Source organism: Mesocricetus auratus, unplaced genomic scaffold (assembly GCF_017639785.1).
Source record: "Mesocricetus auratus isolate SY011 unplaced genomic scaffold, BCM_Maur_2.0 Super-Scaffold_100676, whole genome shotgun sequence".
NCBI lineage: Eukaryota > Metazoa > Chordata > Mammalia > Rodentia > Cricetidae > Mesocricetus > Mesocricetus auratus.
In genome coordinates, this window is record NW_024429266.1 from 187,077,507 (window position 1) to 187,100,519 (window position 23,013).

The following is a 23,013-nucleotide window of genomic DNA, read 5'->3' on the forward strand; positions in this document are numbered from 1 at the left end:
TGGGCCGGGCGAGGGGCTGCAGGACGGCCTCTGAGCCCCAGGAGGCGACGTCGGCCGCGCCCTGTCGGCGAGCGCCCCAAGGCAGCGCCAGGTGGCTGGTGGTGGCCTCAGCTGGCCCTGGGGACCCCTGTGGCGCGGACCTGAGTCCCCTGTGTGAGGAGGCGGTGGGGGAGCCTCTCCAGGCTTTAGCGTTGCTGTTAGCTGAAGTAAACTCCATGAGCTCCCTTGCTGAGTGTAGCTCCTCTGACACGGGCACTGGAGAACCCCACAAGCCCACAGTTAGTGGAAGCCAGGCCCCTCCCCTCACACAACTTCCCCATGGCTGAACTAATCGTTCTTACCCGGGCTCTCACACTCGCTTCCAGTCTGATAGTCAGTGCATTCACACTGGTTCAAAATTCATCCACAACATAATACGTCCAAAACCGTGCTCTGGAGGCCCTACAGACTGCGCTGTCGTATCCTAACTCTGCTCTAACAGCAGAGCCGATCCAGACCCAGTGTTGTTCACTCCAGACTCTCCTGCCCCACAGCCGTCCACACACCCAAGGCGCTTGCAGAGCCTCAGCATCTGGATATGCAATGGAAGTCATTTCTGCCCCTATAAAGGCTGCAGTCAGTTTCCTCCAGTGGGGATTTTCTCTCATCCGCCCTCCTGGTGTGGACGTTTGCTCATCTACCCACATGGCGTGGGACGTATGGCCCATCCTTCCACGTGAGTGAGACTGAGATGACCCCTCCCCATGTCTCCACCATAGAACACGGTCCTGCAGGAAGGTCAGGCTTGTGTCCCTACTGCTGCCTTTTCTGGCTCCTTCCATCTGCCCTTAATAGGTCAACAACACCTTCCCCACAAACGCCACCCCCTCTGATGGCCGATATCTGTTGGGTCGGGGGAGGCACAAATAATGAGAAGAACACCAAGGTCTATAAATCCAGAAGCAATCTTTATTAAAAAAAAAAGTCACCACAGGGCACAAAGAGCTTCCCAGTTAACTTGGATCGCACCGGACATTGGTCTTCTGAAACTGTGGCAACAGGCGCTGGTTTCAGGCCTCTTCTTACAGTAAAATCCAGCACCAGGTGGGGGGTCAAGAGCTTTACAACCTTGAGGTCAGGCTTAACTCACATTCCATTTTAAGTTTTACAACTTTTGATTGTAGGATGTTAGGATGTTTGTGAAAGCCTGTGGCCGACACAGTGTTTCCGTGAAAGAATACAAGGCTGAGAAAAGAGTCACACAGAGGACAGGTATAAATTCAGGGACTTCAACTAGGGGGTCCATGGAGGCAATACATAGAAGCTAGCCTGTGTCCACAGTACCTGCCTAGCTGGGAAGCTGCGAGGCGGGAGACAATTGTTAAAAGTTTCCCTGTGTGCACAGCGGCTGCCAGGGTGTCTGCTCTAAAGGCAGAAAGTGGTTGTTAAACGTTAACAGCGGCTGCCAGGTTAAATACATGCATAATACATACATACATACGTATTCCTCAATATGTTTGGGCTTCCAGTTTTATATTTCTTTACTCCTGGACCCTTCAATATCCTGATTATCCTATGCTTCCTATAATCAGGCTCTGGTCTTTATCTCTGTAGCTGTTCAACCCACCACCTCCACTCACAGGCTATTTCTAAAACAGCTATCCAAGTCAAACAAAATATAATGTAATACAAACCAACTAGTCAACAGATTAGCACTGGTTAGCCAAACACCTGACTCAGATAATCAGAGAGGCTGACTCTGTAGGACCAGAAACAAACCACATATATTTGGTTCCCAAGGCAAGGGCATCAAGTGAAACTTGCTTTGCATCCCAGGATTGTACCTATATTTGCTGCCCTGGAATGAAAAGTGTCACAGTCTTCTTCACTCCAGAGTTAGGTGTTCTCCTGGCACAGGAAGCATATTAACATCTTGTTCATAGTATCAGGAAAAACAGAAGCCTCATTCTACTCCCATACTGCTGGAGAAGGCTCTAGAGGGGCAACCACCAGCTGTGCAACAGCAATAGGGCTCCAACAGGTACAGCACAGCCAATCAGATTTGCGAAGTATCTACATCCCAACAAGTGTCGCTCCAGACACAGCAATCCAAATCATATTCAAACTGAATTTAGAAAGCCCACATTTAATGGATACAACACTCCCTGACGGCCTTCCAATTCCCCCAGAGAGGAAATGGGAGACTGGAAAAATCAGGAGTCTGTTTTTTGGGGGACAGTTTAAAAACCTTGTGGGAGTGGTCTTGAGCATCTCTGGGATAGGGGTCATCGTTTGGTGGGCTTCCTGAGATGCAGCAGGGTATGGAGAGTGATGGGGGAGGGGCTAGTGTGAAACTTCCACCGTAACACTCCAGACTCTGGGTATATGGACGCCAGGGGCAGGGGTGAAGCTTCCACCATGACAATATTCAGGAAGACCTGACCCTGGTAAAAAAAAAAAAAAGCATAGCCATGCAACCAACTCAGATTCACTGGCTGTGGCAATCTTCCAAACCACAGAGGGCTGGACTTAATGACTGCCGAGAGAGGGGGCACCTGTGCGTATCTAGGAGCAGAATGGTGCTGTGATGTGAATGAACCTGGCCTAGTATGGGGGGAAGCTAGACAATTACTACAAAGAATCAACACAGAGAGAGGGCAGACAATACTTTCTGGAAAGCCCCTCGCTGGTTGGGGATGTTGGATCTTGCCCTTGGCAGGCCCAGTGGTTATGATTATGTTAACTCTATTGTTTGGCCCCTGGTTTTTTTTTTTTTTTTTTTTTTTTTTGTGCTATCTTACCAAGTTCCTCCAACAAAGACTGCATGGTTTCCTGAACTAGAGCATCTCTGGATTCTTCATGCCCCCAGAGAAGCAGCTTTTATTCTAACCGGGAAGCATCCTGAACATTCCCACTCCACCTTTGGGACCCACCAGCAAATGAGGACTCATCTACACTAATTTCTGTTTTACCCTACCAGAGTTGGGATATTTTGAGTAAGAGCCTCAGGTTAGAAGGAATTGAGTCAGGATGCTCTGAGCTGTAGCCCCAGGCCAGAAGGAATGGCTCAGCCCCAGAGTGAGTGTTCCTTTCCACCTGCAGGAGCAATATGCCTGGGGAGGGAACAGAACTCACCAGCTTCCAATCAAACTGTAAACACACACACACACACACACACACACACACCCAGCACCTTTAAGTGTGCTCAACCTTCACGCCATGGAGTGCTTGGGCCCCTCTCTATTCCAATGAAGCGCTCTCAGCCTGCTGTTATCTGGGCTGCCTCTTCTCTGCTGCACTTTCCTACAGGACAATGTGCTCTCCTATCCTGTTCCCAGACAGTCACTGCCCATTGTGTGCAGACACACAACTCTCTTCACAAAGGAGACAAGAGTTTACTCTGGAGACACAATGAGTGACCATGGCCCAGGAAGACCCATTTAGATCACCCTAAATTCCCTGTTCCACGGTGGTAATGGAATCTTTATAGTCACAGACCAAAGGAAGCCACACGTGAAGACACTTTTCAAGCACATCGATGGAAACACCAGAGGCAGGCAGTTGCAGCAAAGTGGGTGGACCTTTGTCACAGGGGTCAGATGGTACCTGAAGATGCTCTTAGCTTCTGGGTTTGTGGGAGCTCTCTGTCTGTTAACACACTGCAAGGAAAGCTAGTCTTCTAGTTACCTGATGGTCACAAAGGTGAGAGGTGAGGTTAGCGATAAACAGGTATTGAGAGGGTGGACATGGAGGGCTGGGAGGAGGCTCAACTCCAGGAGCTCTGCTGCTCTCCTTGACCCCATGAGCCCAGGGCATGCACAGTGCACACACATACATTCAGAAGAATACAATATGCATACGGTAAATTCATTTTTTTAAAAAGAGGGCTAAAGATGGCTCCAAATTCACAGTTTTCCAAATCCTCTATGGTCACTGCTATTTAACCTTATAGCAGGGTCAGTGAAAGTTGCTGCTTCTTTCTAGAAATTTCGTTTTCACAGGGCTTGAAAAGGGCTGGCAATTACATTCCATTTTTTTTTGAGGTTGTTTTGTTTTTAGGGTGATTTCTGCAGGACAGTCAAACACCCCCTGTCATCCCATCTTGGCTGCAGAGAGAAATGTGTGAAGTTGTTGTAATAAAAACTACTTTGCACTATCAAAATCTAAAACAGTCCTCAGTTCTGTTTATTTTTTTGCGGTACACGTTTCATTCATGTCACACTTTCTTTCCAAATTTGTAATGCCAGTTTTCCAAGAAGCAGATTCTATTCGCCAAAAGTTCAGGGTCATTGGTCAGGCAGCAGCAAATCACTGGCAAGCTGGGCAGAGCTTCCAAATCAGCTGAGTTAAAGAACCGCCCACTACCTAAAGTGTTCTGCTTTCAAACGTCCATTAATTCATTCGTTGTTTGGGCAAGAAGACAGCTGGTGTAAAGCCTTCATGAGAATGTTACCTGCAGAGTCTACCCTCCCAGACTGCGTGAAAGGAAATCGTACGTATTTTACGAATCGTTAACTAAGTAAAGGGAGAGAGGGGAGTTTCATCCGGGAGCGGACTCTTCCCCTGTTAGCCTGCCACAGGGGTCTCTAGGTCGGTGAAAGCTGGGGGTGGGGTGGGGAGCTCTGTGCTGGGTAAGAACGCACCGGTGCAATTCTGTATCATTCTATTTCGACGTTTATTATTTAAACATGATTGGAGAAGAGCAACCAAGAGGGGACGTGTTAAGCACGCTTCTCAGGAGCCCGGAATTTGTGCTGTGCTAGCTCTCCCGCCAGAGTGAGGCAATGAGGACACAGCCAATGACACTGGGATTTACTCTCATCTCACTCGATGTAATTAAAGGGCCATAGCCATGCGTTGAAGGTGTTAGGGTTGAACAAACTGCCCATCAGATTGCATTTGACTCAGTCTTACAGACACTTGTAGCCACCGGGGCCTGCCTTCCTTACTTGATTCTGATAACCCTGCTGCTGCAGGGAGAGATAAACAGCCTTTCTGAGTTTGTAAAACAAAGCAGGTGTCTGGATTCCTGGAGGGTCGCTGGAGGACCTTGGACATGCTCAGGCACGAAGCTGCCATGCAGTGCCCACCTACAGCGCCCCTTCTGCACCGCTGAAATCTTCCTTTCTTGACTTCTACTGCCCCATCCTGCCCCAGCCGCGGGACTTTTCAGCCATACTTCCCGCCTGTCAGAATTCCTTTCCCTTACTTAGGGCACCAGAATACTCCTTGAATGATCCTATGGCATCAGGGACCAATCTCGGTCCTATTGATGTATCCCAGGTTTTTCAGGAGGGTGCGATTGATCTCGCCAGCAAACTCATCTGCAGTTTTACTTTATAGTCAATGAGTGGAAAAAGACCCTGGAGATTTCTATTTTAAGACTGTATCCTTTCATTTTGAAAACAGTTTAATGTTTCATTCCTTTTAAATCTCTTTCCGTTTAATGTTTAAAATTTTATCTTCTGTGTATGTGCGTTTTGTCTACATGTCTGTGCAGTACATGCATGCCCGGTGCCCACTGAGGCCAAAGAAGGAGTTGAATCCCCTGGTACTGCACTTAGACAATTGCAGCTACTGAGTGGGTGCTGGACATGAACCCCGTCTTGTCTCTGCAAAGGCAGCTACAATGAACCTGTCTCTCCTCCCTCTTTAATGTTTTTGCTTAGGAATAGAATATTTCTTGAAAAACAGAGCTCACGATTCTTGTGATCTCGAGGGCAATCTCAGGAGATCAGGCCAGGGTCCTCCAGGTGGACGGTCCCTGCTGTGGAGATGGGGACACTGACCTGGGAGGTGGGGACAAACTGAAGAGGAGGCCATCTCACCAGGCCTCCAGTCACTGCCTGGGTCCTGTCCCCTCCACACCAACCCAGGACCCTTTACACAGCCTGAAGAACCTGCTCTGTGGGACAGAGAGCAGCTGTTGGTCTCTGCTGTCCCTCAGGTGCCACCAGGTCACATATTCCTCCTGTTAGCCAGAGCTCAGCTGTGCTGGGAAAAGTTACCAAAGTGAAGATTTCCTTCCTTCCTTCAGGCTTCTCTGTGGGCTGGAAAGGGCAGCCAGGTTCAGCAGCTGTGAAAGTCCTCAAAGCTACTGTCCCAGGTGAAATTTGCCACACCTGCTGACTGTGGACCCAGCTCTCTCAAACTCTGTGCAATCTCTCTAACACTTTCACCTCCTCATCTGCTGTCTGCTCACCTGGCTCCTGGAACTCATCTAAGCCTCTCTAACAGTTTCAAGTCATCTGACTAATCCCAAAAGAAAAGCTCATGAATAGCACTACTGTTTCTCAGGTAAGCCAAGTACTTCTGTTGTGCCAGGTTTGTGGAATTCCAGAGACTAAACCAGGAGTCGACACTCTAATTTGAAAGCAAAAGCAAAAGGTTTCACTCATTGTTTAAGCTGTCCAGCTGGATCTCTTTCCATGGGGAGGAAATGAGATGCCAACCAGCCTAAAAGAGAAGCTTTTAAAGGGGCAGATCACCAGGTTGAAGGCCACAAATTTCAGTTTCCATGGATACTTAAAGTCATACCAAGTACAGAGTAAAGCAGAAACTATATATTTTAAGCAAGATCCATTTGAGTGAAATAAGACAGGGCATGGGCTTGCAGGGTTACAGGAGTCACAGGGTCTGTCAGCTATCCCCTGGGCCTGGAATCTTTACAATTGGCAGGGGATTTTTATGTACAGCAATTAGCAAAGAAATGTTAACAGAGGTGGTGGACAGTTACCTCCCCTTCTCTGAGAGCAGGGGCTCAGTCATGGTACTCCTGATTTAAGGAGTTTATTTTTTCTTTACCATTAGAAGTTCCCTTTCTCTGTATAGATTTAGGGGCCAAGTTTTTAAAGTTTTATTAATTTTAATTTTTGGTCCCTCATTTCTGAGAGATTAGGGGTTAGACAAATACCATGAAGACTGTAACAGATCCCATGACTAAGCAGTAAAGATGGTGAACTTCCAAGATGGCAGCTTCTTCATCACATGACTTCCAGGTCTGACAAAATATGGCTGCTTAAAACAAAGTCTGTGGAAGCTTTTTCTCCTGCCAGTGGAGGCCGCTACTGCTAAACCAACCTGAATAGCTCAAGGCCAGAGGCAGATGTGGTTTTTGACTGGCACATTAAAATTAACACATGTGTTCATTGCTTCATTATTGTGAATATCTCAGAAACCCCTGAACTATTTTTAGAAACACAGTAGTTACTGCGATCTGTACTCATCCTGCTGTGCCCTTTAACACCAGATCTGACACAGTATATAATAATTATTGTCTACTTCCTTCTTCCTCCTCCTAGAAATATTTTGCTTGACTGTGTCTTGTGACACTGTTCACATTAGCTAGCACATGGAACACCGCTGCATCTATCAGTGAATAAACGGGGAAAACTGTGATACATATTCTTGTTGGGGAGCTGCAGCTGGGGGGGTGGTGGATGTGTTTTCCATACTGCATTGGCACTCTTCCCATTCCTGACCCCGCCCCCTAAGAAAGCCCGCCAAGCAGCAGCCCCTCCCTTCAGAAAGCTCTCCAAGAATCAGTTCCTCCCTGGGGCTGCTCAAGACCAGGCCTACAGGCCACTTAAGACCTGGTTGCCACACACTCATGCTCCCTCCCCTGCCTTCCCTAGAGCCACCTGGGGGGTCCTTTGGTATACTCAGAATAAACCTGGATTTATTAATACAGTTTGACTGCCTTATTGCATTGGTGGAGGATATCCAATAATTCAAACTCATCAACTCCCAAATATAATGGATTACTATGCACCGATAAGAAAAGATGGGATGACTGTCTTTGGTGACAACATGGGTGGACCTGGGTGACATGTTCAGAGAAGTTACTTAGGCATTGAAAGCCTAACACTGCTCGTCAGTCAGAGAACTAGTTAAAATCAGACACGTTGCAGAACTAGAAATCACAAGGAAGCCTATACATTCAAAATATGAAGGGTTTAGATACCTCCCAAGATTCACTATATATAGGGGATGTGAGGATCAATGAGGAAGTCCCAGGGAAACCAGATTGCTCACAGTCTGAGAAGCACTGGATCTGTAATTGAACATGAAAGAGTAAAGAATGGAGGTCCAGAGTTTTGTGTGGACCCCAAACCCAAAGGCCACAGTTTAGGGCTTAAAGCCTTGCAGTCCTGCATAGCCTTCTCTGTTGTTAATGGGACAGAGGGGTGTGACAACCAGCAAAAGGCAAAGGTTTAAGTTAAGTGGAAACTTTGTAAAAGGAACAATTGGCATTCAGTAAAATTAATTCATTTGGTATAAATTTTCATGATTTTGAAAACATCTAATCATGAATTCTTCATCAAGATATGTAGAGACTCAACCATTAAGAACATGTATTGCTCTGAAGAGGACTGGGTTTGATTCCCAACACCCATATGGTGGCTCACATTCCCACCCTTCCAATTCCAGGGATCCAACACACTTTTCAGAACCTTTCCTAGCAGTAGGCCTGCATATAGTACACATATATACATAAATGCAGACAAAACACTCATACACAAAAATAAATCTAAAACAATAGCTTATGAAGGATATGTAGACTCCCCACCTATCCGCAGCTTCCCCATTCCAGGTTGCAGACACTATGTACCTCTGTCCCCAGCTGTTACACACTTACTTTTCCAGAGTGCCATAAAATGAATTCCTGAAGCAGAGACTTCACATTTGGCTTCTTTCAATTGTCACAGCCTTGCTTTCTGTTCTTCAGGAAACACAGTGTCTATTAATAGCAGGTCAGATCCTCTGTTGACTAGATCCTAGGAGACTGTATCCACAGCACTACTGACACAGGAACACTGTCTGAATTCAGAAGAATGCAAGCACCTCAGATTAAATCTTACACAAGAAGAGAAGCTGGCAGGAAACTCGTGGAGAAGTGAGAGGAGGAAGTGAGTCGTGGCAGTTTTTTTTTTTTCCAAAATACACCGGAAGGAAGGAGACAGTTTTCTGTGGCTCACTGCCTTTAAGGTTGTTTAAGCTTGCTGATGAGTTTAGAGACTGTGGCCTGGTAAATGGCATAAGAAATAGGGAATTGCAGGTGTGGTCCAACTTGTTTCTTTGAGAGAGTTTGCTTACCTTGTCATCAGCTTGGGGATATTTGAATGCTTGCAAATGTTCCATTTTTCACAAATATGCACATAAATGCTTCTGTTTTTGTCTTGAAACTTAAATGCGGGCTTTCCTTTCCAGCATGGGCATATGTGGGCAGGATGGGGCATCACCACATCTTACACTTCCTGTGCAGATAGCCACACAGCTTCATAGCGTCTGCACAAGTTTGCCTTTCTGAAAAAAGGGTTAGAGTCACATCAACGTCTACTTCATCAGCCTCCTGTTATATAGACACTGATTCTTGGATCTAAGACAACTTTTGCCTAAGACAGATTAAAAAACACCCCCCACACACATTTAAAAGAATTAAAGGACTTTACAATATTAAGCTTCCTGTTTGGGTCTACAGTCTGTCTTGATTCTTGTCTTTAGCAGACAGACACCAGGTTACTTCAGTAGCACATACATACTGGAGCGATGCCAGCCTTTCCCTGTCTAAAACCTACATCTCTGTGAAATATCTGTTGACCATGTGTGTTTGATGTAATTTCTGAAGTCTTCTTTTTTGTTTTTTCCTGTTGCATTTTCTAGTGTCTCCTCTTTTGCTAGCATCAGGCTGTCTTTATTCCTGTTCTCATGAGTCATGGGATTAGGCAGTATGATCAGTGAATTCCACCTGTTCTTTTTCAGGATCGTTTCTTGATTATTCTTATTTCTTTTTAGTTGTCATAAGACTTTTCATATAATTTGGTGTTACATCTTTTCTTTTTGAAGGCATCCACTCCCCATGAAGTAAAACTGTTGCATATATAAATTAACTCAAGAATTGTTGACATATGAGAAATATTGAGTGTTCCAGTTCCTTATGTGTTTAGAAGTGTCTGCCCACTAAGTTCATGAAAGGGCATCTGTTGTTTTTTATCTAAGTTGTTCTATTAACAATAAAGACTCAGGAGCCAGATATTGGGGTGAAACCTGATAGATCAAAGAGGCGGTGGAGGAAGGACCCCCTGACCTTCCCTTTTTCAGTGGCTACGCAGCATGCATGTCTCTCTCCACATGTCCCAGACAAAAGACCATGAAATCTCTAAGTCCCTCACTTCACTTCCTGTGTGTCTCTGTATCTGTCTTCTTGGGTCCTTTGTACTCTCTATGGCTAATTCTTGTCAATTAGTTTCTGGCTCTGCCCCTAATCCAAGGTAAATTTTGTTAACACAGTCTTAGAGTTTCACTCTGCCATCAAGTCTCCCACAAAAGGTGTGAGATTTCCTGAAACTGGAATTATAGATGGTTGTAAGATCCTCTGTGGGTGCTGGAATCAAACCCAGGTCCTCTTCAAGAGTAGCAGATGTGCTCTTAACCACTGAGCCAACTCTCCAGCCTTGCCCTGATTTCTTCCTAGTTTTACATGTAGTTTTCCTTATGCTGATTATGAACTTTTTCATTTAGATTTGTAGTTTATGTTTTTGACATTTCTGTAAGTGGTGCTGTATTTGGAGGGTAATAGTGCCAGCAGTGGGAGATGGGTCCCTTCTAACTGGAGTTGGCAAGATTGTAAGCTATCCTGCGGGAACTGAACCTGCTATTACCTGCTGAGCCATTCTCCAGTCATGTGACCCTATTTCTTTGCTCTGGCTGGCACTCCTGTGAAAGTCACCCTGGAGTAGTGAGCAGACATCCTGCTCCTGCTCCCTATGGCTGGGAAAGCATTCATTACTGCACTCTTGGGAATGAAGAAGACTGCAGCAGGATTTTCTGTTTGTTTTTCAGTGGATAATTTTGGTAGGGGTGGGACAGTCCCTTTATGCCTAATTTTCAGTTTTGCTGTGTATAGATGCTTCTATTTTCCTCTGTTCTTAGTTTGTTAATAGGTCTAGTTGCTCTGATTTTCCCCCTAATGTTTCTGTTACCCCTTCTAATTTTAATGGAGAGCAATGCAGCTGGCTGCTGTTGCTGCTTCTCACTGTGGTCCTCACTCCTTTATTTCTTGCTCTTTCCTCATGCTCTTTCATGATTCACCCTCACTCCTTTTGTTTTTTCTTCCTAAGATTTATTTATTTATTATGTACAGTGTTCTGTCTGCATGTATGCGGCAGGCCAGAAGAGGGCACCAGTTCTCATCACAGATGGTTGTGAGACAACTTGTGAATGCTGGAATTGAACCAGGGCCTCTGGAAGAGCAGCCACTGTTCTTAACTGCTGAGCCACTCCTTTTATTTCTTGCTCTTTCATGATTCACTCTAGTTCAGCAACCAGAAGGCCCCTGGCTGGATTTCTGTTTCCAGCATCTCTAGTCTTCTTTCCACCAGGGACATCCTTTATGGACCAGGGCCTTCATTGAAAGGGATTTTAGTGCCCTTTCAGGTACCTGTAGGCAATTGTAAGGTGGGTTTTTGTGCTAAGTTTATTTTAGCTTGTTTTAAGAAATTCTCGCAGCTCTTCTCCCCGTCAAAAGAAATAGAAGAGGAAGTATATACAAGGGTCAAATTTGGACAAGCCTGTCCTGTCACACACAATTGTCTGTCAACTTCTCTGACCATGCACAGTGGAACAACACAGGAGAAAAGTCTGTCCCTCATTTCAATAATTGATTCAGAAAAACCACATGTTCATTTTATGTTTTAATGTATTATAGTATTATAGTACATAACATTGTGTCATTTATACCTGTTTATTCTGTTTTATTATGTTGGAGTGTATTATATTAATATATTATCTTCAGTGTTTATTTCTATGTTTATCTTTTGTTTTATTAGTCTATATTGTTAATATATTGTTATACTCTATTTATGTTATATTTTCCTTGATGTAAATAGTTTATATGTATATATGTATGAATGTATGTGTGTGTGTATAAATATATGTTTATGTGGTTTGTAATATGATTCTTTATAGAAGGCATAATTTTTGAGTGTCCAGAGTTATAGAGTCAATTAGTTGAGTTATCAGTTCAAAAAAAAGAAATTCTCTAAGTTGACATTGCCATATTCATATTTTACAGGTAAAAGTCTTCAAGGACAATCTCTCAGTGTCGTCTCCACTGAGTCTCCTGCTAAGCATTACTGCTGCTATGCAGTGATCACGGTCCTCACTGTAGCTGTGATTGTACTTTCTGTTGCTTTGTCATTGCCAGGTAAGTGTCTCATTCTCCAAATTCTGCAGCATTCTGTCCACATTCACACTGGTAGTAACTCCTTATTGATCACTGTGAGCCAGGCACTGTGGGAAGGGCTCTAGAGAAAACACACCAGAATCTCCTGTTGTCTGGGACTGAGGGTCTAGCAGGAAGATGCAGAGAAGGGACAGCACAGGCTGTGGTGAGCACAGGAGGCCCGGCTCAGCATCCCTGGGAAGATGACATTCAGCAAGCTCTAGACACTTATTCTACCTGGAGGAACTGTTCAACACAGAGAACAAGGACAAAAAACAAAAACAAAACAAAACAAAAAAAACCAAAAAACAAAAAACAAAAAACAAAAAAACCCAAAGGAGGAGCCTCAGGGAGGCTACTGTAGCTAAAGGGAAGTGAGGGCAGTGGAGAGTAGCAGTGTTAGTGAAGACACCAATGCCCCACTGCCCTATGATTCATTGGCAGAAGACATCTATTATCATGTATAGAGCTGATATCAAATATGTCCTTTAATCCTAGACACTTTCCTAAAACTGCACATATTCACTCACCTTCAGGGTGGGCTGAGGCTTACTCAGGCCTAGAACTTTTGTTACACAAACTAGGAGCCATTCCCCAAGGAGGCCAGGCACAAGGAGGTAACTAGCTGGCATCTGAAAGACAATAGGAGTTCTGAGCTCCTAGAATTCTTGGATTGAGCTAAGGCATATTTCTGAGAAATTGCATTTGGGCCCCTACAGTTAATATCTTCAACTATGAACAGAAAATATTAAATAGAATGTTCCAGAAATATATTATTCCTGAGCTTTTAGTTTTAGACTATTCTGAATAGCGTGATAAAATCTTTTACAGCTTTCCTGCCATAGCTGGAGTCATAATTCATAATATCTTTTTATAAAGTCAACATTAACCACATTGATGAATAATACACAAGTCTAAACATGTACAAACATTTGCCAAGAAGACTTAGTCAGTGTAGCCTAAATTCTATGTAGCTCTGAAAAGAGACAGTTGAAAAGAAGTAACAGTCACCCTCAGTGATCATTGCATTTGTTTCTTTTGTTAAAGCCTCATGGTACTGGGTATAAGAACTGGGAACAGCTATGACCAATTTCCCTCCACTAAAAATAAGTGTGTGTGTGTCATTTCTAGTATATAATACTTCCTATCAAACCATGTATTTCTAGGCTCAGTAGCCCTTCAAAAGAGCCATGCATGCCAGGCGTTAGTGGCACACACATTTAAGCCTTTAATCCTAGCACTCGGGAGGCAGAGGCAGGCGTATCTCTGTGAGTTCGAGACCAGCCTGGTCTACAAGAGCTAGTTCCAGGACAGCCTCCAAAGCCACAGAGAAACCCTGTGTCGAAAAACCAAAAAAAAGAGCCATGCATTTTTTCTTATTTGTTAAAGGAAAAATAAAGGCAATTATGAAAGTGGTTCTCAGAACCCTTGTTGCCTTAAGAGCTATACACACACACACACACACACACACACACACACACACACACACACACACACAATCACTTTATCATGATAGACTCACAAATGAACACATCACACAGCCACTCCAATGCTTGCCAAGTCCTAAACCCTATGTATCTGGCTGAACTTCCACAGTTAGAGCAGACTTTCTGAAGCCATGGAACTTGGGTTATGGTTTTAGACTTTCACCGTATTTAAGTTTTTATACACTTATCAGCCACAAATTAGAAAATACACCACAGAGTTGAAACTAGAAAAACAATGTTCTTTATAGCCCTGTTCATGGCTTACAGGCTCTCTGCTGCACTCTGTCCTTCCTTGTCACCGTAGGCCACTCTTCCGTGTTCTCCTTTCTGTGTGTTACAACATGCTCACACTCAGAGCTGTTCACACTGTACATTATAGGCTAGGACAAGCATGTAAGGGAGTGAGTCACCACTTTCCTGCAAGTTTCATTTTTCTTTATGTCGGAGTAACATTCTGTCTTATACATGTACCACATTTTCATTATCTGTTTATCAGTTGATGGGCTTCTAGGTGGGGTCCGTTTTGTTACTCTTGTAAATGGGGAAGTAATACACATGGATGTGCAGGAATCTATGTGTTATGATGTAATGTTCTCTTCTATATGCCCAGGAGTGGCATAGCTGGGTCACAAAAGGTCTAGTTTTTAAAAAAGCCTCCATACTAGACATAGCAGTTTATACTTCAACCAGCAATAACTAAGTGTCCCTATTTCTGTACAGAGTTCTGAAATTTGTTGTGAGATTTCTTGATAATTGCCATTCTGACAGCGTCTAACATGAGCCAGTATATTTTCATGCATATGTGACATAATAACAGGAAGGTCTGTATCAAGTTTTGGTATCAAAAATGTATTTTGACCATGTCATGTTCTGTGTGCTGGTATTTATCCATAGTTAGTTTCAGAGAAGTAAGCAGTTTTCTTTATTTTGTCATTTCAAAAGCAAGGAAGCCAGAAGATGACTCAAACAAAAAATTCTTTGCTGCTTGTCCAAGACAGTGGATTGGAATTGGAAATCAATGTTATTATTTTTCTGATGTCATGAGAAACTGGACATTCAGCCAGATCTTCTGCATGGCACAAGGAGCCCAGCTAGCTCGATTTGACAGCCAGGAGGAGCTGGTAAGAAAGGATCAGGAATTGTTTGTTGTTTTGTCTGATGAATATTTACTGCCTTGAGGTAGGGGAGTTAAATATGAAGCATGAGAAAGGATCTCACCCTAGGCATACAGGGAACATGGGGCATGTTAGTATGTGCTAAGTGTGATGAAAATAGCCCGGAGACCTTCCAAAGACATTTTCTCCTGTAGTTCTAATAGGCAACCTGCATGTGCAGACATACATTTGAAATGTGTTTGTCGTATTAAGTGTTTGTCTGAGCTGACAGGTGATCCATACCTAAGTCGACAGCTGTTAACAACTGCAAGTACAGGCTTAGCAAGGGACTTTCTCAGCCTCAGAAGGATTGGTGGTTGTCAGTGTACTATGCATCCACTAAGAACTCAAGGTTATTTAGGTTCCAAAGTCAGTGACCTTCAGTTCAAACCTGCTGCCATCCTGAGAGGAGACTATAGGGCAGAGAGATTCAAGGGTCATCTGAAGCTGAGAGACACATGCCTTCCCCTTCCGTGTTTTATGACAGGCTTTTCTGATGAGATACAAGGGGGATTTTGACTACTGGATCGGCTTGCTCAGGAAATCATCACAACATGCTTGGATGTGGACCGACAACACTGAGTATAAAAACGTGTATGTTCAGAACACTTTTCCTTGCACTGTGATCATGTATTGTGACATGTGAGGGTTGTGGCTATGGAGATGAAAGGCAGTGTCATGTGAAGTGAACTGTGCTGGCGAGATATCATTGCAGGAGTGAATGCAGTGGCAGACTCCGCAGAAACTTTGTTTGTTTTTGTTGTTATAGGACTTCCCCCCGAGGACAAGGAGAATGTGCCTACCTGGTTGGCAATGAGATCAGCAGTGGCAGGAACTATATTCAGAGGAGGTGGATTTGTAGCAAGCCCCAAAGTTTCACAGCTTGTGTTGTGCCAATGCAGTCATGAGAGGTCTGTAACATGTTATCTACACACGCAGCCTCATTTCTTTATCTTATAAAACTATCAAAATCAATTCATAATCTTTGGTGATATCAAACATTAAAACAATCATAGGGGACTATACTTAAGGATACTTGTGTGATTCTAAATTACATATGTGTTTTGGTATGCGGTTGTACTCATATCTTAAACCTGAATTATGGTCACATCAGTATTAGTGACCTCCACTTTTATGATCAGATAGTGAAATTTTTTCATTAGTTCTTCCTTTGACTGACTGGTACATTAACAAAATGAAGGGAGGTCAGGATTGAGCCAAGATGGCTGCAACACAGGGCTTCTGCAGAAGGCTAGAAGGGGAGGCAGAGGATTTGAGTCTCTTCAGCACCGTCTTCCCACAGATGTGGGCATACTGCATCCGGCCTCATCACGGGTTTGCAGTTGCCAAGAGGGAGCCTCAGACACCGATGCCACAGCTGCTGCAACCCAAGCCAGAACCAAAGTGAGGCCCTGTTGTTAGAAAGTCAGGCAAGAGTGTCAGAGAGAATGACTGGGTCTCCCATAAATGTGCCTTGACACATCTGTAGGCTTTGTTATCAGAACCTTTAAAGATATTTACACAGTGGTTCAAGATGGTGGCTCGTGGGGTGGCTTCTTGGTCCCAACTGGAGACAGCACTGCTGTGGAGCTGCCCTCAGGTCACAGGTACCATGGTCACACCTAATGAGCCAGTGGGCCGGCCTTCACTGAGGGCAGAGAGATATGCAGAGGCCTGGAACTCTAATGCCTGCAGATGCTCTGTCCAGCCGGAAGATCACCCTGTCTCTGAGCAACAACAGGACTCATCTCAGTGATAGCCTGCGATCACCCTGGCTCTAAGCAACATCAGGATGTCTGTGATGGAGAACGGTTCGTTTTCTGGATTGGTCCTCCTCAAAAAAACCTAGCATGGGTGGGGTGGTAAGAAGCAGCCCTGGACCTCTGGAAGGCTCTGTCCGCTGATGCACTACCCAGCCCCATGACCAGCCTGACTCTGAGGAACAGAGAGATATGAAAGATGGAGAATAGTGCACATTCTGGATTGGGCCCCTTCAATTTGGTCTTGTCAGGGACCATGAGAATTATAGCAGGTGACAACTAGTGTTCAGATGTCAACCCACCAGAGGAATGACTGTCTGATGGAGGTTAATCCTTTCCAGAAAAGGTCTGCAGGACCATCGACTCTGAAAGCTGTTGTTCACTTTTGTTAGAGCAGTTTGGTGTCTCTCTAATACTGCATTGTAATGTGTAATCTCATGTGGTGTGTACATGTAACCTTATGATTGCATCTCAACCGTATGGGCACAATTATCTGTGGATGGTCAGGTAGATTCCTTTTTATTTGTTTAGAAGATTGGATGTAGATAAATCAAGATGTCTCCATCAAAATCAGAAACATTTCAGTTTATGTTTAAGAAATGACCAAAGGGAAAATAGAATCTTAAGCTTGTGGTTAACCAGTAAGCAGTCCCTATTATAACTGTTCCTCAGAATATTATTAATGTTAAACTTTGAACTTTAGGAATCTTAATATAACCATATCATAAAAAGGGAAGGAAATCTGAAACATGTTGTCTTTTTATTTTTTATCATTATATAAGTCTTATAAGTTTTGTTTATTCTGAGAAGTTTAAATATTTTAAATGGCAGGGCGCGAGGTAAGCAATAATTTGTATCAATAATAGTATGTTTATATGTATAGTTTTGAATATATAAGATAATATATTTAAAGATGAATATATTTGAATAATATTTGTAATATTAGTCAATCTGTGTTTTTGAATTAGTAATAGCTTAAAATTTAGTTAAATTTATTTACTTTTATGTATTTGTCCTTTTGTAAGTAAAATTACTTATAATTTAAGCAAAATTTATCCTTAATATCTAGGCATTAAATTTTATTTTTAATTATTATTTATTTTTTAAAATATTTTAATTATTTACTAGGTACACAATCTTCTACCTGCATGCCAGCAGAGGGCATCAGAGCTCATTCAAGGTGGTTGTGAGCCACCATGTGGTTGCTGGGAATTGAACTCAGGACCTTTGGGAGAACAGTCAGTGCTCTTAGCCGCTGAGCCATGTCTCCAGCCCCTACTTTTAATTATTTTTAATCGTTTATAATTTAAGTAAAGTTATCTCTAACAGTTTATAAGTTAGTAGTTAGGTGATTAATCAATAGGCTTGTGCATTTTTAAATTATTTTAAAAGTTTATAATTAAAGCAAACTTTTTTTTTACTGTTTATAATTTAAGGTTGCTGCCTTTATAGAGTTAGAATTTTTTCTTGTTAAATTTAGCATTAAAGATAAAAGTTTCGATTGAATTTGTAACATGGAAATGAAAGCTCTTCCCCATAAATACAACATACAAGGAGATTGGCAATTTTATAAATCCTTATATGTTGGAGACTGCTAGAACCTTGAACAAAATGGAGTCTGTCAACCGTTTCTTGGCCTTCTGCCTACGTGACTGTGAGCACACATGCCCTTGAGACAAAGGAAAAGGCTAACCATAAAAGTTAAATTAACACAGGGCAGCCCACCCACCTAGCCAGGGGGAAGTACCCTTACAGAGTAATTGTCTTTGTTAACAAAAGATTCAAGTGTTCTGTTGAATACTTCCTGCCCCTCCCTAATTCTTGCACCTGACTTACGCTGACAAGCATTTGTGGAATGTAACTAATGACTGATGGAAAATTACAGCTTTGTCTTTACCGTATTTGGTGTATATTTGAATTGAGACTTGATTGACATGCTTGTACCACCCCCTGAGGTCCTTCTTCTATAAGTTCCAGCGCGCCCCAAAAAATAAAGGCTCTTCATCAGCAAATGTTGTCTTGAGCCTGATTCCATTAACCTCTTGAAGTTCACTTTCCAGATCGGATCTGCTCGTGAAGGCCCACCAAATTAGTAGCGACCCTCATCACCTCACCCCCGAGGGTCGGGGGGTCCCTTATAGTGCATCGTGAGATAAATTAGGCATAGTAGTAGACCAAAATAGCTGTTTTATAGGTAAATAAGGGGGGGGGTATCTTTTGAGCTGGTAGAAAACAGAAAGGACCTGCATACTCAGACTTTTAAAACTGGTCAAAACCCCCCAGATATTTTGTGGTTATATTTTTATGTATGCCTGCAAAGTAGACAGGCACTCAATGAAAAGACAAATAGACAGCTGAAGAAATAGGTCCCTACTATTAGGATAAGAGACTTTAAGAGTTAGATGAGGTCTGTAGGTAGCAGGCTGGAGAGACAAACAGCAGCATTGTGCCTGTTTGAGTTTGGCTGACCTCTTGGAACAGGAGAGCTATGTGGGAGGAATGAAGAGGCAGGCCCAAGTGAAAGCAGAGAGTGCAGATAGTTAGATGCAGAGGGAAAGCATAGGTTTATTTTTAAGGTCTTTGAGCTCAGGGCACATCTCCAAACAAACTGAAAGACCATTAATCAGAACTTTATGATGCTGCCGTGATTTTCTAAACAAGCAAAAAACTCAGTCAGTGTGTGTACATTTACCCAGAAAGAGGAGAGAGAAATAGGCTTTTAGAGTTAGAGAATCATCTTATCTAACTATGCTTCATCAAATCCAGATTAATCAAAGTAATACAATTAATAAAAAACTAATTGTAGGAGTGAACCCCACAAAGTTATCGGCCCATGAGGATAGCTCTCACCTCGGAGGCCTGAGCTAGCTGGCCACCAGCCACAGAGGCATGGGCTTCCAATCCCACCGCTGCTACCAGATATGGATGATAGTTAATGCAATAGGGAATACAATATATTTATTTACAAGAGAGAGAGAATCACACAAGCTGGGAGTCAGACGCATGGCCGGCTTCCAAAAGAGGAGGTCCTTTTTCCTTTCGCTTCCTTTTATCTCTACCTGTGCTAATTTACTTGTCCCCGCCCTCATGGGTGGATAGCTTTATGGGGTTCACTCCTACAACTAATAGATAAAATTAACACTCTAATCTCAACCATTCCTTTTAGATAATGAAAAATCATAATATTTAGACACGTTTAGCCACATCATGTCATATTACCATAGATTTTTGTTACTCTTCTGTCTTACTATAGATTAGAGATTTTCTAAAATCATATACAACTCACCTACAAGATGGTTAACCTAGTTCTCAGCTTGTTATCAATATAGATTATTGATTATTATTAATTTCAAAATCATTATTATTCTTCCAGTCATCTTCAGACTTTCAATTAGCCACATTGCTCACTACCCTAGAGAGATTTACATGCTTTTGAACCAAAACCAGGGAAGATGTCAGAGACCATGAGAGTTATAGCAGGTGACAACTACTGTTCAGATGTCAACCTACCAAGGACTGCAGGAACATCAAATCTGGAAACTGTTGCTCACTTGAATGCCTGCATTGTAGTGTAAATCTCATGTGATGTGTATGTGTAATCTCATGATTGCACCTGAATCTTATGGGCACATATATCTGTGGGTGGTCAGGTAGATGAGTTTTTGTTTATCTATATACTTTTGATATATAGAAAACATCCTGGGACATGCTTCATAACTGGATCCATTTGTCTCACAGGGTCTGTGGACACTGAAAAGTCTACCTTGTTCTTTTTCTTATTGGGTCACTTCCCCCCACTCCATGGGACCTCTACATATTTGTAGAAACAGTCAACATTCTTTCACAAAATTCAATAGCCAACATGAATGGAGATATAGACAGGATTAAAACCAATACTATACACTCTGCAATTTAATTCATGAGGAATGTTTGTAAAAATTGTTCTGGATTTACCTCTCAGTTTTAAGTTTTTAATGACTGGGCTAAGAACATGCTATAAGCAATGCCATTTTTCTTTCTTGATTTACCTCTTTTAAAAGAATTTCATAAGTAATTTAACTTTAATTCTATTCCATTTAATTTTATTCTTTTATCATATTTATTGAAGATCAGGAGAAAGCTAATTACTGAAACTTCTTAAGCATTTGATGCCTAACCTTGAAATACTTTTCATATTATTTATCGTAAAAACAAATTAATTTTGTTTTTGTTTTACCTTTCACTACACTGGACTGACAAGTCCCCAAAATAACAAAACACTAGGTCACATGCATCTCTTTTCTTGACTGTGTCATCTTACTACATTGATATATAGATTAAACCTCACACAGACCTGGACCCACCCTGTTTCCTTTTGTAAATTTTGTTTTGTAGCAAGGTCTCTATGTAATCTCCAGATAGCTAGAATTAGAGTTGTGCATCACTCTATGGGACAAGTCTATTCTTTATTAAAACATATGTTCAGAACCAGTCACATGGCTCAGGAGGTAAAGGTACCTGCCACTAAGCTTGATAACTTGAGTTTGACTCTTGGATTCACATGGTAGAAGAAAACCAATCCAATAAAGTTGTGTTGTGATCCTCAAATTTTGCTGTATTCATAAGGCAAAATAAATAAATAAATAATAAAATGAAATAAAAATGTAAAGTTCTAATAGACTGTGTCTGTCTTGAGTCTAGGTTTTTAATTTTAGATAAATGTAAGCTTAATCTCATTCAGGAAAATAACATTTCTCAATGTTCTATTCTTACTTCATTTAGCCCCCCCTTTTTTCAATCATTTTATTTCAGAAACAATGTAACAACATTTCTTTTTTTGACATGCTTTCTAAAATAAATAAATACTTCCTCATATTCAAATTATTTTGCATTTGCCAGTTTTAAATATTTACTGTACATGTTAATACCAACGATTGGACTGACCCAAATCTTCATGACCAAAGTAATTAAAAGACACATTTTTTATTCATGTACATGGGCTGTCTGCTGTAAGGTGGGGTTTGAGAGGCCAGCTTTTGAGGTGAGGAGACAAGATTTTTTTTTTATAAAGCTCAGGGATAGGGAGTTTCCAAATGGGGGACTTGACAGGCAAAAGAGATGGGGTTTCAGGAGCAGAACATAAGCTTATGGATCAGTTCTGCACACGCTCCTGAAACAAACGCATGTGTACCACAATAAATAAATGACCCAGAAACAGATACTGGGGTTCAAGCTGAAGATCAGGGAAGCAAAGCAGCTGGCCACTTCTTACCTCCACTTGAGGCTGAATGGACTGATGCTGTCTCCCAAGCCTCAGACTGTAACCTCTTAGTGTGGCTGGAGACTGAATGCCTCCTACTGAATTCTGAAGACACTGCTTCTATCTTTTATACTCCTTTAGTGCTGGGATTAAAGGCATGTGATGTATTAACTCATTTTAACTGGGTGGCCTTGAACTAAGAGAGATCTGTCTACATCTTAATTCTGAGTCCTACGACTAAAGGTGTGTACCACTACCTCCTAGCTTCTGGATGCTGGGGTTAAAGGTGTGTGTCTGACTTTTATGGCTTGTGGCTGACTTTGCTTTCTGAATCTTCAGGCAAGCTTTAATAAATCATAAATAATATCATCTCAGACATGACATGGTTGCAAAGCAGGCGAAGAGAATCAGATCACAGAGATGCACAGATATGCTTTAGAACTCAGAAAAGCCAGGGAGTTGCACAGACTGGCTGCAGCTGCACAGGTGACCACGAAAAGTGGAGTTCAGGGAAGGAAAATCACATCATCTCAGTAAAGAAATACTTTCTCCTGCCACCTCTTTAGCATGGCTTCAGGTGATCAGCCTTCCTGAATGGTGGTCTCTTGGCCAAGTGAGTGACAGGCCCAGCAGGACCCTTATGACAGGACACAGTGGTGTGTTGTGTCTGCTCAGGACAAGAAACAGATTCCATTCTTTCCAGGAGGAAATAGGACTCAACAGAGCACTGATATTTTCAATGGCCTCAAAGGATACTGTAACATTCCTTGATGAACAGGCCCAAAAGACATTTAAGTTATGAGCTAAAACTAAGGTATCAATATAGTGGATTTCTGTTAGGAAGATCTAGGGATCCAATGCTAAAGCTGTTCAGCAGGCATGCTTAGTGTCTGTTACATCCTTATGCACACCATCAGTCAGGTAACTCATCTAGGATATAAGGAACCAGATCCCCATCTGTCATTTCTGAACTCTGGCCAGGACAGGACCAAAGAAGTTTCCTGCTTCTACTCAAAGAGAATCAGAGTTGTCCTTTGGGACCTCTGCTTTTAAGTCTGTTCAGCCCACGTGATGGCTACTTAGGTTGTCAACTGCATCTAGAATTAAGTAAAACCCTAAGATGGAGAGCAAACCTGTGAGTGAGTTTTGCTTAATTTGAAGTATGAAGATC

At 42.5% G+C, this 23,013-nt stretch overlaps 1 protein-coding gene and 1 long non-coding RNA gene across 7 annotated transcripts in view; one reads left to right on the top strand and one right to left on the bottom strand.

Annotated features, from left to right (window-relative positions):
* Positions 1–928: 928 nt before the first annotated feature.
* LOC121136668 lies at positions 929–9,279 on the bottom strand. 3 transcript variants are annotated; one of them, XR_005873722.1, is made up of 3 exons: positions 9,076–9,279; positions 8,618–8,799; positions 929–3,666 (listed from the first exon to the last, which is right to left on the bottom strand). It is a non-coding gene; the product is annotated as an uncharacterized LOC121136668 (long non-coding RNA). The 3 variants fall into 3 exon arrangements; XR_005873720.1 differs by lacking the exon at positions 9,076–9,279 and having other exon boundaries at positions 929–1,224; positions 8,618–9,068; XR_005873721.1 differs by lacking the exon at positions 9,076–9,279 and having other exon boundaries at positions 8,618–9,068.
* The window catches only part of LOC101822885 (C-type lectin domain family 2 member E), a 98,451-nt gene continuing 79,099 nt past the window's right edge, over positions 3,662–23,013 (top strand). For 2 of the 4 annotated variants that reach the window (XM_040737399.1, XM_040737398.1), the window contains exon 1: positions 3,662–4,471. In XM_040737399.1, coding sequence (XP_040593333.1) covers positions 4,420–4,471 — 52 coding nt within the window. In that variant the 5' untranslated portion in view covers positions 3,662–4,419. Of the gene's footprint in view, positions 4,472–12,052; positions 12,185–14,631; positions 14,811–15,330; positions 15,438–15,612; positions 17,944–23,013 lie in introns of those variants that run through there. The other 2 variants (XM_040737397.1, XM_040737396.1) reach the window with 2 other exon arrangements.